Genomic DNA, 18761 nt, shown 5'->3' on the forward strand with positions numbered 1-18761 from the left:
GCCAAGGTGCACAGGACCCAACCCAAGGTGTTTTCAGTCACCTCATGCGTGTGAAAGCTGAATGATGAATAAGGAAGACTGAAGAACTGACACCTTTGAATTGTGGTGTCGGCGAAGAATATTGAATATACCATGAACTGCTGAAAGAATGAACAAATCTGTCTTGGAAGAAGTACAACCGGAATGCTCCTTACAAGCAAGGATGACGAGACTACATCTCACATACTTTGGACATGTTATCGGGGGTGATCAGTCCCTGGAGAAGGACATCATGCTTGGCAAAGTAGAGGGTCAGCAAAAAAGAGGAAGACCCTCAACGAGATGGACTGACACAGTGGCTGCAACAATGGGCTCAAGCATAACAACAATTTTAAGGATGACGCAGGACCAGGCAGTGTTTCGTTCTTTTGTACATAGTGTAGCTGTGAATTGGAACCGACTCGACGGCACCTAACAACAGCAACAACAAGATAACTAAGTCAGCCCGTAAGAAGGAAAATGGAAAATAAAGCATGGTATACTCATGGGATGGAACTCCCATGGCATCCAGAAATTAAGATGGATTAATTTGATCTTTGTGTCCCAACATTGTGAGATCTTCAAAGCCACAATATTGAGCTTAGAAGTCAAACAGAAGAATGATATACTCAGCATCCTATTGTTTATATAGATTTTTAAAAGACGTAAAACAACATTGTACACCATCGGTGGATGCATTGAATTGTAGTAAATGTATGAAAACATGGATCGAAATGACTCCAGCCAATTGCATAATAGTGGTTGCTCCTGAAGAAGGGCAGGAGGGGGACTAAGGAAACTACATAATTATCCGTAATATGTTTGTTTTTTAAAGACTCGAAGTAAATATGACAAAATGTTAATATTTTTTCAAAAAGGGGGGGAATGCAGGACAGGATTTCAAATTTTCGTGGCATCTAGACTTTCTGGAGCCATGGAGATTGGATGAACCCCTGAAACTATTGCCCTGAGATAATCTTTAAATCTTAATCCAAAAATATCCCCTGAAAGTCTTCTTAAAACCAAAGAAAAGTTTAGCTTAACTAGTAAAGAATGGCTGCCTTGAGCAACATGATCTTTTAAGAACTATCTACACGGGGTCAAACTGACAAAAGCAACTGGAAATATTAGATAGGAACCTTTGGGGGCAGTAAGTTTTTGTTAATGGAGGAGGAACATTCAGAGAAGGGTGAGAATGGTTGCCCAACTCAAAGAATGTAATCAATGCCACTGAATTGTACGTGAAAAAAACTGTTGAGTTGATGTATGTTTTGCTGTGTTTATTCTCAACAACAGCAACAAGAAAATAAATTATTTAAAAAAAAAAAAAAAAGCAGCCACAGAGATAGGGAAACCAGGAGGGCGGTGTCATAGAAGCAACAAGAGTGTTTTGAGGACAGCATGGCCAGCTGTGTTAAGTGTGCAAAGAGATTGAGAAAGATGAGATTGAGAATTGCCCATTGGGTCTGGCAACTAGGAGGCCATAGTGATTCATGGGATCTTTGCAAGGGCACTCACTCGTAGGGAAGAGATAGGATGGAAGCCTGGCCCGAAATGGTTGCAGAGTAAACTTGTGCCCAGATACCTCTCCTGAGCTCAGATGTCTCCCTGAGCTTCACAACTGCCTGCTTGATGCCTCCATTTGGATGTCTCCTGAGCACCTCAGAAACAACATGTCCAAAACTGACCTCCTGATCTATCTTCCCGTAATCTGCCCCTCCCTCAGTTTTCTCACCTCAGCAATAGCACCTCCACCCATCCTAGTGCTTAAGCCAGAGATGTCCGTGTTACTCACCTCCCGTATCTAATCCATCAGCAAGTCCCGTCAGCGCGAATTCCAAATTATATCTGAATCGGCCCCTTCTCACCACCTCTTGCACCCTAAGCCAAGCCACCATCATCATCTCACACCTGGACCTCTTCAAGGGCCTCCTGACTGGTCTCCTGATGGCCATCCTTGCTGTGCTCCAATTGGTTCTCCACATCTTTAAAAAATATAATTAATCAGATCATATTAGTCTCCTGCTTTAAACTTTCCAACTGCACTCCAGATAAAGCCCAAATGCCTGCGCCAGGCACCTGGGACCCCCTTGTCACATAGCAGCCTGTAAAATGGTGTGGCAGGGGTGTCTAACCTCCTCTAACTTCACGAGGAGGAAGGAGAACCAGGATCAACAGCCCAGGGCTGATTCCTATGAGGAGGTCAGACATGCCTTCTTTCTCTCTGCCATCTTTACCAATTCTGACACCAACCGTCCTACCTTTGCTGGGTTTGATAATTTGTTGCAATGGCCACACAGAACTCACAGGCAATACTGATGGTTATGGGGTTTAATAGGGAAGCAACAGGTTATAATTCAGGTTCAGGAACACTCAAGACTCAGTTCTTCCATCAGGACAGCTTCTTCTCACCCGTGCCTTCAGGCACACCTCTCTCTGGCCCCTCAGCCTCTGCCCTGCTGGGGCAAGTGTTACAAAACGCTTTCAGCTCTGCAGATCAGTGCCCAGAGGCACCTCACTCCGCCAGTAAGCCTCAGCCCAAAGGCGCTCAGCTCTACCTCCTTGGGTCGGCAAACCTAGCTCCACCAAGTGTCCGGAGGCACCCTATTCCGCCAGCAAGCCTCTTGCCCAAAGTCACTCAGCTTTCTCACTCTGTGGGTTGGGGAGTCCACTGCAGCATCTCCTGCTGGTCTCACCATTTCTCTGCCACTGCTTCTTGCCATCTTCAGAGTTACAGCTCTCTTTCTCAGCCTCCTGGTTCCAGGAGCTTCTCAGCACAGGGATCCCGAGTCCAAAGAATGCATTCTGTTCTTGGCGTGTCTTCCTCGGTGGCAGTGAGATCCTCCCTTTCCCACTCCTGGGATGGCTCATTTTAAGCCTATCAGGATGGCAAAACTGACCAGTCCCTTTGGTGGGCCACAGTTATCTTATTTGCATAGTCCTGCCCAATCACTTGGGTGGGAGTTAGAAGACCAGAGCAAGAAAGGCCGCACAAAGGCAATCCATCACAATGCAGAGCCACACTGCTTTTGTTCTTTCTCCAGCTCACCAAATTTTCTCCTGTCTTAAGGACTTTGAGCTGCTCCTTTTCAGCCCATTTTGCCAGCTATTCTTTTTTTTTTTTAATTGTACCTTAGATGAAGGTTTACAGAGCAAACCTGTTTCTCATTGAACAGTTAGTACACATATAGTTTTATGACATTGGCTAACAACCCCATGACATGTCAAAACTCTCCCTTCTCAACCCTGGGTTCCCCATTACCAGCTTTCCTGCCACCCTTCTGCCTTCTAGTCCTTGTCCCAGGGTTGGCATCCCCTTTTAGTCTCATTTTGTTTTACGGCCTGGCCAATCTTTGGCTGAAAGGTGAACCTCAGGAGTGACTTCATTTCTGAGCTGGTAGGGTGTCCAGGGGCATACTCTCAGGGTTTCTCTAGTCTCTGTCAGGCCAGCAAGTCTGGTCTTTCTTTTTGACTTAGAATTTTGTTTTACATTTTCTCCAGCTCTGTCCAGGACCCTCTATTGTGATTCCTGTCAGAGCAGTCAGTCTTGGTAGCTGGGCCCCATCTAGTTGCACTGGACTCAGTAACAGACACTACTCACCTGAGTAGAATGTACAACATATTCTTTATAAACTATGTTATGCCAATTGAGCTAGATGTTCCGGAGACCACAGTCCCCACAGCCCTCAGCCCAGTAATTCAGTCCCTCAGGAGGTTTGGCTGTATCTATGGAGCTTCCATGACCTTCCCTTGTACAAGTTGTGTTGGCTTCCCCAGTATTGTGTACTGTCTTACCCTTCACCAGTTACCACTTACCTGTTGTCTGTTTAGTGTTTTTCCATTTCCACCCCCGCCCCGTAACCATCAAATATTGTTTCTTTTTGTATATAAACCTTTTCATGAGTTTTTACAGTAGTAGTCTCATACAATATTTGTCCTTTTGTGATTGACTTATTTCCCTCACCATAATGCCCTCCAGATTCATCCATGTTATGAGATCCTTCACAGATTCATCGGTGTTCTTTATCATTGCAGAGTACTCCATTGTGTGTATGTACGACAGTTTGTTTATCCATTCACCTGTTGATGGCCATCTAGGTTGTTTCCACCTTTTTGCTATTGTGAACAATGTTGCAATGAACATGGCTGTACATATGTCTATTCCTGTGATGGCTCTTATTTCTCTAGGATATATTCCTAGGAGTAGGTGCTGGGTCATATGATATTTCTAGCTTTCTAAGGAAGCGCCATATCATTTTCCAAAATGATTTTATCGTTGTGCATTCCCACCAGCAGTACATAAGAGTTCTGATTTCCCCGTAGCCTCTCCAACATTTGTTATTTCCGGCTTTTTTGATTCGTGCCAGTAATGGCAGGGGTGAGATGGTATCTCATTGTGGTTTTGATTTGCATTTCTCTAATGGCTACTGATTTTGAGCATTTACTCGTGTAGCTGTTGGCCACTTGAATGTCTTATTTGGTGAAGTGTCTGTTCACTTCCTCTGCCCATTTTTCAATTGGATTATTTGTCTTTTTGTGGTAGAGGTGTTGGATTTTCTTGTAGATTTTAGAGATTAGACCTTTCTCTGATTTGTAATAGCCAATTTTTTTTCCCAGTCTGTAGGTTCTCTTGTTATTCTTTTGGTGGAGTCTTTTGATGACCGTAAGTGTTTAATTTTTAGAAGACCTCGGTTATCTAACTTATCTTCTGGAGTTTGTGTGTTGTTGGTTGTGGTTTGTATTCTGTCAATGCCGTGTATTAGGGTCTCTAGTGTTGATCCTATTTTTTCTTCTATGAACTTCATAGTTTTTGGCTTTATATTTCTGTCTTTGATCCATTATGAATTAGTTTTTGTGTATGGTGTGAGGTGTGGGTCCTGTTTCATTTTTTTCAGATGGACATCCAGTTTTGCCAGCACCATTTGTTAAAGACTGTCTTTTCCCCATTTGATGGACTTTGGGCCCTTGTCGAAGATCTCATTTGGGTTCTCAATTCTATTTCATTGGTCAATGTATCTGTTGTTGTACCAGTACCAGGCTGTTTTGACTATCGTAGCTGTATAGCAGGTTCTGAGGTTAGGCAGTGTGAGTCCTTCTTAATTCTTCTTCAGTAGTGCTTTACTTAACCAGGGCTTCTTCCCTTTCCATATAAAGTTAATGAAATTTTTTCTGTCTCTTTAAAGAATGTTATTGGTATTTGAATTGGGATTACATCATATTGTAAATCACTTTGGGTAGAATCATCATTTTCACAATGTTGAGTCTATCTATCCATGAGCCTGGTATGTTTTTCCATTTATATAGATCTCTTTTGGTATCTTGCAGTAGTGTTTTGTGGCTTTCTTTGTATAGGTCTTTCACATCCCTGGTTAGATTTATTTCTAAGTATTTTATTGTTTTAGGGGCTATTATAAATGGTATAATAGCTCCTAAAATAAATACCATTTATAAACGGTATGGAAACCCTGGTGGCACAGTGGTAAAGAGCTACGGCTGCTAACCAAAAAGTCAGCAGTTCAAGTCCACCAGGTGCTCTTTGGAAACTCTATGAGGCAGTTCTACCCTGCCTTATAGGGTCGCTATGAGTTGGAATCGACTCGACAGCAGGGGGTTTGGTGGTTTTTTGGTTTATAAATGGTATTGTTTTTCTGATTTCCTTTTCATCATTCTCTCTATTGCTGTATAGGGATCCAACTAATTTTTGTATGTTTATCTGTATCCTGCTACTCTTCTGAATCTTTCTATTAGCTCCAATAGTTTTCTCGTGGAGTCTTTTGGGTTTTCTATGTATAGTACCTTATCATCCGCAAATAAGGACAGTTCAACTTCTTCATTACCAATTTGGATACCCTTTCTTTTTCTTGCCTTGTTGCTGTAGCTAAGACTTCCAGTACAATGTTAAGTAGAAGTGGTGATAAAGGGCATCCTTATCTTGTTCCTGTTCCCAAGGGGAATGTTTTCGGCATCTCTCCATTAACAATGATGTTGGCTGTTGGTTTTGCATAGGTGCCCTTTATTATGTTGACAAATTTCCCTTCTATACATCTTTTATTGAGTTTTTATCAAGAATGAGTGTTGGACTTTATCAAATGCCTTTTCTGCGTGGATCGAGATGATCATGTGATTTTCTTTCCTTTTATTTATGTGGTGGATTACATTGATTGATTTTTTGATGTTGAACCATCCTTGCATATCTGGTATGAATTCTACTTGGTTGTGGTGTATTATTTTTTTTTATACGATGCTGAATTCTATTGGCTAGAATTTTGTTAAGAGTTTTTGCATCTATATTCATGACAGGTATTGGTCTGTAATTTTCTTTTCTTTTGTGGTATCTTCGCCTGGTTTTGGCATCAAGGTTATGCTGGCTTCATAGAATAAATTTGGAAGTATCACTTCCTTTTCTATGTTCTGAAATAGTTTGAGTAGTACTGGCATAAGCTTTTCTCTGAATGTTTGGTAGAATTCTCCAGTGAAGCCGTCTAGGCCAGGGCTTTTTTTTTGTTGGGAGTTTTTTAAATCACCTTTTCAATCTCTTTTCTTATTATGGATTTGTTCAGGGTTTCAACATCATTTTGTGTTAGTTGGGGTAGGTAGTGTGTTTTTAGAAATTTATCCATTTCCTCTAGGTTTTCAAATTTGTTGCTGTATAGTTTTTCATAATACTCTGTTATGACCCTTCTTATTTCAGTTGGATCTGTTGTAATGTTCCCCACTTCATTTCTTGTTTGGGTTGTTTTTAATCCTCTCCTGTTTTCCTTTTGTCAGTTTGGTCAGTGATTTGTTGATTTTGTTGATTCTTTCAAAGAACCAACTTGTTGATTCTTTCTATTGTTTTTCTATTCTCTGTTTCATTTATTTCTGCTCTGATCTTTATTATTTCCTTTCTTCTGGTGGCTGTGGGCTTTTTTTTGCTGTTCTCGGTTTGTTCAGGGTGTGTAGCTAAAGTTTTGATTTCGTCCCTTCTTTTTTGATGTGTGAATCTATCGCTATAAATTGACCTCTGAAGACTGCCTTTGCTGTGTCCCAAAGGTTTTTGGTATGACGTGTTTTCATTCTTGTTTGATTCTAGGAATTTTTTTATTCCACCTCTGATTTCTTCTATTACTCAGTGGTTTTTAAGCAGGGTGTTGTTATTCAGTTTCCATGTAATTAATTTTTTTCCTTGCTCTTCCTGTTGTTAATTTCTACTTTGATGGCACTGTGGTCAGAGAAGATACTTCGTATTATTTCAACGTTTTGAATTTTGTTGAGGGTTGCTCTGTGGCCTCAGATGCGGTCTATTCTAGGGAACATTGAATGTGCATTGGAGAAGAATGAGTACTTTGCAGCTGTTGGGTGAAGTGTTCTATATATATCCATGAGGTCAAGTTTTGCCAGCTATTCTTTCTGCCTGTATTATATTTCTCCTCCACAGCACGTGGTTAGCTCCCTGTCTGTCAGATTTCAGCTTCAACAGGACCTCATCAGTGAGGCCTTCCCTAACCACCCAGGCTAAAGGGGCACACACTCCATTCCCCCATTTCTCCACTGGCTCCCTCTTCTTTTCCTCCAAGCACAAATCACAATTCACAATGATATATTTGTGAGTTTTTTAAAGGTCTTGCTGTGTAGGATTTTATCTTTAAAAAATTGAGATACTCAGGTTTATCATGCATAAACTTGTTTAGTTTTTATCATGCATAAACTTGTTTAGTTTATTGCAAGGTAGTCATGGCAAGGCACCCAAGTATGACCTCACAATGTTCATTTAGAACCAGTGAATCAGAATTAACAATTACAATGTTTGTTCAGTGGTTAGAATCCAAATCTTTTTTTTTTTTTTTAGTTGTGCTTTAGGTGAGGGTTTACAGAGCAAATTAGTCTCTCATTAAACAATACATGTATTGTTTCGTGACATTGGCTGCCAACCCCAAGACATGCCAATACCCTCCCTATCTTGAACTTGGGTTCTCCATTTCCATTTGTCCATCTTTCCCGTCCCCTCCTGCCTTCTCATCCTCGGCCCTGGGCTGGTGTGCCCATTTAGTCTCATATACACATGGTTGAGCTACATATATAATTGTTTATTTTATGGGCTTGTCTAATGTTTGGCTGGAGGGTGACCTCAGGAGTGACTTCAGTACTGAGTTAAAAGGGTGTCAGAGTCCAGATCTTTAGACTTTGGGCTTTAACCTTTAACAAGAGGTCTCAGGAGGAAGGCTTAACGATGGCTCAAACTTGGCGGAGGTTCCTAATAGCTAGGGTTCAAAGCCAACAGTGGTGGGCAGAATCTCAGTTCCATCAGTTCCTTCTCTCAGTCAGTGAGCAGAAATTTAGGGTTTATATGTGAATTTGTCACCTTGCTTCCACACGACAAGAGCTAGTGTGATGTCAAAGGTTACTATGTTTATGTCTTACCTTCAGGGTTAGAGAGTAGCCAAATGACTCATCTTAGTTACAGATTCGGGTGGTTGTATAGATTTATGTTTTCTTGTGTCACAGCATGCTGGGTCAAAGTGAACTTAAAGGTTGTTTACATTCTTTACATACTTCATATGCTTCTACGTCTAAGTTCAGAAAATTTCTAAATAACTGTCTTTATGGCTTACAGGTTTCTAATAACTGATAGTGTTATGTCAGATTCTCACAAAGGTAGACATATTTCTAAGTTCATATTTTGAGTGTTTATACGTATGTATTTTGAAAACATAGTAGTGACTTATACCTTATCAGATTTGAGGTCATTATAGAAATATACAGGTTCATTCCCATTACTAGATAGGAAACCCCACGAGGGGAAGGACCATCTCTGTCTTATTCACAGCAGAACTTCTGACATAATCAACACTTGATGAACACTGGCTTAATAAATACTGCACCGAAGCTTCTTCCATGAGGCAGTGGTGGTTTAGTGGTAGACTTCTCATCTTCCTTATGAGAGACCCAGGTTCACTTCCCAGCCAGCGCGCCTCAGGCACAGCCACCACCCTGCTCTCAGGGGAGGCTTAACATATTGCTACGATGGTGAACAGGTTTCAGTGGAGCTTCCAGACTAAGATGGACTAGGAAGAAAGGTCTGGTGAGCTACTTCGCAAATCAGCCAATGAAACTCTGTGGACCACAATGCTCTGATCCCCAGCTGATCATGTGGATGGTGCAGGATGAGGCGTCCCCCCAACCCCAATATTTATGACTTTTATTTTCCTTGTTCTATTACCCTGACTAAAGCTTCTTGTACAATACTGGTTATAAGTCATGAGATGGACATCCTTGTCTTGTAATTGATCTTAGTGGAAAGCATTCAGTGTTTCACGATTAAGTAGGATATTGTTAGTGCTAGGTGTTTTATAGATGCCTCTATCAAATTAAGGAAATTCCAGTCATAGTTTGTTTTTTTTTTTAACATTTTATTGCGCTTTAGGTGAAAGTTTACATATCAAATCAGTTTCGCTCCTGTCTTAGTCATCTAGTGCTGCTATAACAGAAATGTCACAAGTGGATGGCTTTAACAAACAGAAATTTATTCTCTCAGTTTAAGAGGCCAGAAGTCCGAATTCAGGGTGCCAGCTCCAGGGGAAGGCTTTCTCTCTGTCGGCTCTGGAAGAAGGTCCTTGTCATCAATTTTCACCTGGTCTAGGAGCGTCTCAGTGCAGGGACCCCAGATCCAAAGGATGCACGCTCCTGGCTCTGCCTTCTTGGTGGTATGAGATCCCAGAGTCTCTCTGCTGGCTTCTCTCTTTTATATCTCAAAAGGGATTGACTTAAAACACAACCTAATCTTGTGGACTGAGCCCTGCCTCATTAACATAACTGCCATTAATTCCACCTCATTAACATCATAGAGGTAGGATTTACAACACAGAGGAAAATCCCATCAGATGACAAAATGGTGGACAATCACATAATACTGGGAATCATGGCCTAGCCAAGTTGACACATATTTCCGGGGGACACCATTCAATCCATGACAACTCATACACAAGTTTTCCATGACATTGGCCACTATCTACACAATGTGTCAGCACTCTCCTCATTTCCACCCTGGGTTCCGTTTCCATTTGTTTAGTTTCCTGCCCCTTCCTACCGTCTCCTCTTTGCTTTTGGGCAAATGCTGCCCCCTTGGTCTCGTATAGTTGATTGTTCTAAGGAGCACATGAGTGTTATTGTCTACTCATTGGGCCTGTATATTATTTGGCTGAAAGGTGATCTCTGGAAGTGGCTTCAGTTAATTTCAATTTTTGAAGTGACTTCAAAAAGTTAGGTGGGTATCTTAGGGCTATAGTCTCAGGGGTTCCTCTGGTCTCTATCTGACCATTAAGTCTTGTCTTTTCTGAAACTTCGATTTTTTTCTCTATATTTTTCTCCCATTCTAACCTGGATCTCTATTGTGATCCTGGCCAGAGTGGTTGGTGGTGGTAGCCGGGCACCATCTAGTTCATCTAGCCTCTAGGCTAGTAGAGGCTGTGGTTCATGTGGGCCATTAGCCCTTTGGACTAATAGCTTTCTTGCGTCTTTGGTTTTCTTTGCTCTCCCTTGCTCCCAAAATGAAGAGACCAATAGCTGTGTCTTAGACGGCTGCTTACAAGCTTTTAAGACCCCAGACGCTACTCGCCTTGGTAGGATGCAGAATGTTATCTTTATGAACTATGTTGTGCCCAAGCAGCATTTTGTTCTATTGTGCATGGGGTCACCAGAAGTTGCAATCTACTTCTGAAAAAAAATCAGTGAAAGCCGTATGGATCAGTAGTGCAATCCACAACCTATCACCGGGATGGCACAGGACTGGGCAACATCTCATTCCATTGTGCTTGGCATCACCATGAGTTGGGGGCTTATTTGATGGCTGCTAACAACAAACATCTCCCAGTTCTCCACACATAGGGGGTGCTACTCCAGCCTGTCTTTTCACCTTTTTTCAGTCCTTTCCCGCTCAATTCAGAAACTCAGCCCACAATGGAACGGGGATTTGTGCTGCCCTAAACTCCTTTTTTTTTTTTTTTTAAACTCCTTACCTCCCTGCCTCTGTCTTTTTGTTCACTGTTTCCTGCACACAACAGACCTCCTTCAAGGATCAACTTAAGCTCTATGAAACATTTTCTGATCCCCAATACACAATGTTCTGTTCCTGCTTTGAACCCCAAAATATGTTGTAGCTAATGGCACTCCTCCTGTCCTTCCTGCCTTAACATCTCCCTGCCTCACCTCTCACTTCTACAGCCAAAGGTGCTTGAGGGCAGTCCTGCAGCCTCCACAGGACATAGCATTTAGGAGTACACACAATACATATTTGCTACATTTGATTGAAAGTCAAATATCTTTCTTTTCCTCCATAATTTCTCCCCTTTTCCATTTCTGCCACTGCCACCTATTCCTCTCATTTGTCTTGCAGCCATAAACTTAAAAAAAAAAATAGATTTAAAAAAGTTTTTAGTTTTATTACAGTATTACAAGCACATCACATCACTTAAAAAAAGATGCATTTGGCTTCTAATACAAACAAAACTACCCCACTCCACCGCCCCACCCCACCCTCATTTCCGGTTTCAGCTCTTAACTGCTCTTTCTTCAATTTATCTCCGTATCTTTCCATTTAGCACTTTAAGATCTTTCCTATCTTCCTATCATGTAACATGAGGATTTAGAACTTACACCACTCACGCAGTTTCTGTTTCTCTCCCTGCCCCATTTCCCTATATATAACAATTTTTTGTTAAATCCCTATTGTTTATGTTAAAACGACAATATAAATTGCTCAAATATTGTTCAGTGCTGAGCCAATTAATGTACTATGATTATATTTTATTTCTTGTATAATTTTCTGCTTCTCATTGAGTAACTGTCTCATTTTTTCCATTTATTTTGTTTTCTATGCACCTATAACTTATTCTTCTTAAACTATCCAATAGACTGGAATCATCTTTAATTCCACGCCCAAACATCAAGTCTTGTTCCTGATCCTTTGGAATGTCCCTTGCAGCAGTATTGTTCCATTTCCCTGTGGGGCCTCCCTCTGTCTTCCCCCCGGGCACAGCTATTTCAATAGGCTTATTCCTGTAAGTGAGGGCAGTGGTAGTTCAGTGGTAGAATTCTCTCCTCCTATGCCAGTGACCCTGGTGGCGTAGTGGTTAAATGCTACAGCTGCTAACCAAGAGTTCGGCAGTTCAAATCCACCAGGCACTCCGGGAAACTCTATGGGGCAGTTCTACTCTGTCCTATAGGGTCACTACGATTCGGAATCGACTCAACGGCAGTGGGTTTGGTTTGGGTTTATGCCAGTGACCAGAGTTTGATTCCCATACAATTTACCTCAAGCAGAGCCACCACCCGTCAGTGGAAGCTTGCGTGTCACTGTGATGCTGAACATGTTTCAGTGGAGTCTCTAGACTAAGATGGACTAGGAAGAAAGGACTGGAAACCTACTTCTGAAAATCAGCCAACGGAAACCCTATGGCTCACCCTGGCCGGATGCTGTTGTATATGGCCATGAATTGGGGGCCAAATCAACTGCAGCCAACACCATCATCCTGTGAATACTGAGACAAAGAAGGTACAAACAAAAAGCTGTCTTCAACTCCAGCCAGCTTCCTGGCCTCCAGTATCACCCTTATCTGAAATCAGCCTACAGATTAAAACAAAGGTGCTTAGGAAAATCTTGCGAAGCATGTCAAACCCTGGCCCCCTCCAAAGACTTTCCAGAGACTCTCCGTCACCCAGAACAGAGATTTCTGGCCCTGGCTGTGCATCAGAACCCCCAGTGCAGCGTTCTAAAATTCCCAGGACCCACCCCAGGACTACTGAGTCAGAATCTCCAGAAGTGGAAACTGAAAATTCCTATTTTTAAAAAGCTAGTAGCTTTAGTACAGTCCCATCCACAACCGATCACGAGGATGGTGAAGGACCAGGCTGTGTTTTGTTCTGTTGTGTACGGGGGTCGTCACGAGTCAGGGGCCAACCTGACAGCAGCTAACAACCAGCTTTCATATTTATCACAATTATCATCCTGTTGTTAGTTGCCGTGGTGTCTATTCCAACTTATAGCGATCCCATGTACGCAGAGTAGCACTGTTCCGTAGGGTTGTCAAGGCTGTGACCTTTCGGAAGCAGATCGCCAGGGCTTACTTCTGAAGTGCCTCTGGGTGAGTCTGAACCGCCAACACTTTCATTAGTAGTCCAACACTTAGCCATCTGCGCCAGCCAGGGGCTCCTAGGGGCATCGTACATGTGAGCAATTTGATGAATGCCTGTCTCTCCCATCAGACCCAGAACAATCAGGGACAGCATGGTACACCTGGCAGAGTAGGTGGGAGTTCAATAAACTTGTGGAACGAGAGGAGTGAATCCACTACCCTACAGTAATCACCAGATTCTAGTGGGCATCAGAACCACATGTTGAGCTTATTAGAATACAGATTCCCAGGCCCAGAGGAGTCCTTCAGTAGGAATCTCTTTACAAACATTCCTTATGATGCAAATGCTCACCAGTTTAAGAACCCCACAAGTTACTTTGAAGTGAACAAAATCCCCAGACCCAGGGCTCTCGGATTCAGTTTTAAGAAAGGGAGGGAGTTCAGAGATTGACAATCCCTACCCTCCTCCAAGAAGCTAAAGGAAGACTCCAGAGTTCTTTATTTTGCCTTTCTCTTTTAATTCGCTCCCTGTCCCAACTCTCAAAAAAGTACCCAGAAAACCCACAAATTAAACACGAGGGAGCTCAAAGAGCCAAGGCAAGCCAGCCCAAAAGGAGCAAGCTCCCTCCCACAGGGGCCAAAGGCTGGGCACTGGGGTCTCCACTCAGAGCCTGGTAGTAAAAGCTGGTGCAGAATAATGTGGTTCCAGAGGCGAGCAGTAAGCCGGCCTGAAGGAGACACAGGGCGAAATACAGCCTTGTAAGAACAGGGCGAGCTCAGAGGGAGGGGGTGGGGCTTGGTCAGGGTGAGGCAGGGGGGGAAGATTACCCAGAGGGGTTTTCTGCAGTGGGGCACCGCTAACAAGGCCAGGCTGTGTAAGAAGTGGTGTTTGTTGGTCTTGTCAAAGAGCTGCAAGAAAAGGAGAAAGGTGGGAAGGACCTCCTAATCAACGCAGGAGGCTGAGATCCCGTGGAAACACACGGGACAAAAGTTCACCCCCCCCCCCACCTCACCCCTGCAGTCCCAGCTTGTCCCTCCTTCAGGCACCCACGCCTCAAGCTTGCAGTCCCTGCTGCTCAGGAGACCTGGGCTCTGCGCCCCCTCTCCCCACACACACACTTCCCTCAGCACCCCACACTTCGCGCCCCCGTAGAACCAGAAGGGAGGACAGCGCAGTTACTTCACCTCCTTTCCGTAGGCATCCCGGAACTGGGCACCTGTGGAGAGGAGAGGCAAAGGTTAGAATGAACGCCCAGTCCTAGCGCCAGTCCCAGCCGCCCCCTATCCCGGGGGACTCAGGTGGGAATTAAAAGAGGCTTCTGATTGGTGGAAACACGCATCGGGCAGTTCTGAGAACCAACTGGACCGGGCTGGGGGACTTAAAAAGGCTTAAGTCTCCGCGGCTGTCTAGTCGATGGGAGACCGGGCACTTCCCGTAGGCTCCGCCCCTGCACCAGACCCCAAAGGTCGCTCCAGGGATTCCCACAATCCCATCTCCAGTCCCTGACCCCTGACCGTGCGCCCCGTAGGAGGCCAAGCCTAAGGCCCCGGCTCCAGACAAGGCACCCAAGCGCCTAAAAGCAGCCCCCGACCCGGCCATGGCTGTGGATGGTCACGCGCCGGGCGAACACCGCCCAGGCCACCCGAGAGGCCAGCCAATCCCGATCGCCCATGCAAATAAATTACACATGTGCCCAATCCAGGCCGTGTTCATTTCAGCGTCCAGGTCCCACCCGGGTACTCCAGCCTTTGTAAAGCCGCTGCTGAGTGGCGAAGAAGTCTGGCGGGCGGAGAAACCAGAACCAATTAGGAGCAGAGTAGCGGAAAGGTGGAAGGCGGGTTGAGGGTCGGACTAGACGATTGACGTCATGGATTGGCCCACTTTCCCAGTCGATCGCCTCTTCTAATCCCCCCCCCAGCTCGGAACAATTTCCAAAGATCCCGGTCCCCACGCAAAGTTCCGCTCCGCCCCTTTCCCCACAGGCTCCTCCTCTTCGGCCTCAAACCGGGCCCCCCCCAAAAAGAGGCGGCCCACGGAAACCGAAGCCCCACCCGTCGCCACTAAACCGCGCCCACTTCCCTGATGGCTCCTCCTCCGAGCGCCAAGGCTCCGCCTTCTCCGTGTGTGGCCCCACCCCCTATCTTTCACCCCTCTCTCCCCCAGGCCGCAAGGACCCCGAGGGTGGGAGGTCTGGGGGGGGACGTCTGCATTCTGCCCCCTCCCGTTCCGGCCCTCTGTCCGTCCGTCCGCCCGCCCCCGCCCCTGCCCCGCCTCCGCCCCCCACTCTCCGGAGGGCGGGCGGGCTGGTCGGTGCGAGCGAGGGGTGTGCGCCGCTCTCTCGGCAGGGGGCGGGGGAGGCGGCCGCGCGGTGACGCGCGGGGCTGCTGCGGCTGCTCCGCCCGCCCGCGGATCATCACTCTCGGGCTGGGATGGACGCGGGGCGGGCGGGCCCTGGCGCGCGGAGCCAGGAGTTCGGGCCTCCGGGCTATCGAGCATCCCCTGAAACCTCCCCTCACGCCCGCCTTCCCTCCTAGAAGCCGCGCAGACCCTCGCCCCGAGGCTCCCGACTCTACTCCCGCCCTCCTCCGACTCCCCGGACCTCCCCCTCCCGCCCGCCCTCGGGATCAACTGGATCCCTCCCCCTCCCCGAGGATTCCGGCTGGATCCTTGCCCCTGCACCGCGGATTCTGCGCTCCCGGGCCCCTGGTCCCTGGGGATTGCCGTGGACTCCTCTTCCCCGCACCCGATCCCTTAGGATCCTCCGCCTGGACCGTCTCTTGGTCCCTCGAAGCTGACCCACGGAGTCAGTGGATCACTGATCCAGTCCTGCCCCTTGCTCCCTCCTCGCTCTGTCGTCCCCATTGCGGGGTTCCCTGTTCCCGGGTTCCCTCTGATCCCATCCTCTAATATCCTTTCCCCCGGGATCGACTGGATCCCGGCCCCGGCCCCGCCCCCCGGGGCTGGGGCGATCCCCCTCCCCCGCTGGGTGAGGCGCTGCGGGCGGGGGCTGGGCCTGCGGGGCCTCGGGGGCTCAGAGGCCGCCGCCGCCCCCCTCCCGAAGCCTGTCCGCCCCCCGCTCGGAACCCTGGATGGAGGCACCACGGCCCCGGGGCTGAGCCAGGTAGGAGCTAAGCCGGGCCGGGTGGTGGGGGCTGCGTGGTGGTCCATTGGGGTCTCCCTGTCCCCATCTCTCTCCCTGCTCCTGGTCTCCCCCAGCCTGCTCCGTCTGCGTGTCTCCGCCTAGGGATGCTCTCGCCGTGTCTCTGCGTCTCGGTCTCTTTGTCTCTGCCTCTCTTCAGTCCATGAATGATCCTTTGAATGGGCCCACAGACCCCGTGTGTTCCCATCTCCCCCTCCCCCTCCTTCTCCCCTTCCCGGCCAAGCCATTTCCCCCACTGCAGGAAGGGGGGGTGGGGGGGGCTGCGGCCTGAGCCCCTGTCCCTCAACTCTCTGGGGCTGGGGGAATAAGGCCTGGGGAAGAATGGAGAGAGCAAGCCAGAGGCATGGGGAGAAGGAGGGGGAACAAGATGTGGCAGACAGAGATGGGGAGATCAGGGAGAGAAAATGGGGGAAACAGAGATAGGGAAAGAAAGAGAGAAGGGGCTTGAGGGAGAAATTTGGGGAAGGAATTTGGAGGAGAAAGAAAGATGAGAAGCACCAAGGAGAAACATGTAGAAGAGAGATGAAAAAAAAGAATGAGACTGAAGGCAAGAGCTGGAGCAAGCTGGAAGAGGCCGAGGAAAGATGCTCCCAGGGAGCGCTATGGAGAGAAGAGAGATGGGGGAGGGCTCCATTGGGAAGGAAGCAATGAGAGATGCTGGCAGGGAGTAGGCCAGGGGCCCAAAGTACCTAGGGGAGGGGGCTGACAGGCTGATGGTGTTGGAGGGAGGGGGCGGCAAGGCCGAGGAAGCCAAGCCTAGCCTGGTAGAGGGAGAGAGACCCTGGGGGAGCCAGCCCAAGCCCCCTCCAGGTGACAGGGGTACAGGAGCTTAAGAGGACCTGAAAAGGGGAGGGCATGACTGGGTGTGTGAGGTAAGGATTCCTGTGTCCTCATCTCTGGAATAAATTGACACCTGCAGAGAGCCACCCGCGGGCTGGTGCCTGGCTCTGAAAACCCCGAGTCAGCAAACAGCTCTGGCTGCTGGAGTGGGGGGGCAAGGGGGCTTGCTAAAATGACCTGGGTGTCTGCCCCTTTGGCTTAATCTCTTCTCAGACCGTGCTTCCCTGAGCACCCAGGCATCAGAGCAGCAACTGTGGGGGGCTGGCAAGGGGAAAGGAAGGTGAGGGGATGGAATGGGATGAGAAGAAAGCCAAGATCTGCCCCTAGGACGTGGGTCAGATGCTGGGCATGGAAGAAGAGGTGTCCGGGGTCCAAAGCTGTACAAGAGTGTGGGAGGGGGGCAGTTGGTGGGCTCATGCAGAGCCCCCCCAAGCCCGTCTCAGCACCCCTTCTTCTCAGCCAGAGGCCTGGTCACTAAGGACAAGCTCCAATTGGCCAACAAGGGGGGCAAGAGGTGGGTCTTTTAGGGTCCTCTATGCCCCCAATGTCCCTCCCCTACAACAAATATACTTCTCCTCTATCCTGAGCTTAGGGAAACTAGTGTTCTGACCCACGCCTCTGCTCCCTGCCCCGCCCCTGCCCTTAATGGACCCTAGAGCCAATCCAGCCCCTTCCCCTCTGCATCTAGATCCCCCCTCCAGGGTTAAAGCCGCTGCCTGTTGCCGGGGTAACATTGCAGGGCAGCATCCTGTCGCCCGGCAACGGGCTACAGGAACATGCATCTGTCCCTGGATTTGCCCCTCTAACACCCTCTCCCTACTCTGGCTCCTGCCTCAAGGCACCCCAAGTTCTGATGGAAAAAAATGGAGAGGGTCTGGAGAGAGAGGGGACCTGGAACCCCACGGATCCTTAGGGAATGTGTTATTGGAGGGAGGCGAAGGTGCTGGGTTTGTGCAGTCCCAAGAAAGACCTGAGCCTGGCCTGGGGTGGGGGTTCAGCACCAAGAAATTACAGCTCAGGAGTAATTAACACATACAAACAAACCCGCCACTTCCTGCTAATTAATGACTTAGTATTTTTATTTTCTCTTCCTTGTCTATCTCATTCCCTCCCAGAGAGGTGGGAACTGGGACTCCTGAGTCCCAGAGGAGAACCCAAAAGGGAGGGATAAAGGGTCTGAAAGGGGTTGTGCTGGGTCTGGGGAACAGACCTGCCTTCTGCCGTGCTTTGCCCTGGACCTTTACCACATCCTGACCCCACCTCCAGTCTCTCTGACTTTTCTACCTGGGTCCCTCCGAGAGCAGGGAGAGCAAAGGGTGTGTGTGTGGGGGTGGGGGGGTAAGTCCCAGGGGCCTGGGGGTGGAAGAAGCCGGGGCAACTTGGACTGAATTCCAAGTCACTAACCACTTGTCTCTTCTGTTTCCCCGTTCCTTTCTGTCTGCCCCGTCCGATCTCCCTTCCCTTCCAACTCCCTTCTGTTATTTTTCTGTCTGTCTTTTGCACGCCCTGCCCTGTCCCTCCTCCTCTGCCTCCCGCAGGTCGGGCCTGCCTTTCCCTTCTCCCACCTCCTCCCCCTTCCCCACCCCTTGCCCCCTCCATGGAGAGAAACAGACCCCTTCTGGTTCCAGTCTAA

The 18761-nt window shown here is 47.5% G+C and overlaps 1 protein-coding gene across 3 annotated transcripts; it reads right to left on the minus strand.

Annotated features, from left to right (window-relative positions):
• Positions 1–9500: 9500 nt before the first annotated feature.
• TMEM256 (transmembrane protein 256) lies at positions 9501–14912 on the minus strand. 3 transcript variants are annotated; one of them, XM_064271713.1, is made up of 4 exons: positions 14643–14772; positions 14313–14344; positions 13956–14036; positions 9501–13288 (listed from the first exon to the last, which is right to left on the minus strand). In XM_064271713.1, the coding sequence occupies exons 1-4, from the start codon at positions 14725–14727 to the stop codon at positions 13205–13207; spliced, it is 282 nt and encodes a 93-aa protein (XP_064127783.1). In that variant the 5' UTR covers positions 14728–14772; the 3' UTR covers positions 9501–13204. The 3 variants fall into 3 exon arrangements, with proteins under 3 accessions (XP_064127783.1, XP_064127782.1, XP_003416941.1); XM_064271712.1 differs by lacking the exons at positions 9501–13288; positions 14643–14772 and adding exons at positions 13622–13855; positions 14814–14912; XM_003416893.4 differs by lacking the exon at positions 9501–13288 and adding an exon at positions 13622–13855 and having other exon boundaries at positions 14643–14770.
• Positions 14913–18761: the final 3849 nt, after the last annotated feature.

This window comes from Loxodonta africana, chromosome 18 (assembly GCF_030014295.1).
Source record: "Loxodonta africana isolate mLoxAfr1 chromosome 18, mLoxAfr1.hap2, whole genome shotgun sequence".
Taxonomy (NCBI): domain Eukaryota; kingdom Metazoa; phylum Chordata; class Mammalia; order Proboscidea; family Elephantidae; genus Loxodonta; species Loxodonta africana.

What these genes read in the sequence shown, in the direction of transcription:
- TMEM256 (XM_003416893.4), bottom strand. Translation starts at nt 14,727, where the DNA reads ATGGCCGGGTCGGGGGCTGCTTTTAGGCGCTTGGGTGCCTTGTCTGGA. An exon ending in GGCCTCCTACGGGGCGCACG is followed by an intron (nt 14,345 to 14,642) that starts GTCAGGGGTCAG and finishes TCCTCTCCACAG; the next exon opens with GTGCCCAGTTCCGGGATGCC. An exon ending in ACTGCAGAAAACCCCTCTGG is followed by an intron (nt 13,856 to 13,955) that starts GTAATCTTCCCC and finishes TGTCTCCTTCAG; the next exon opens with GCCGGCTTACTGCTCGCCTC.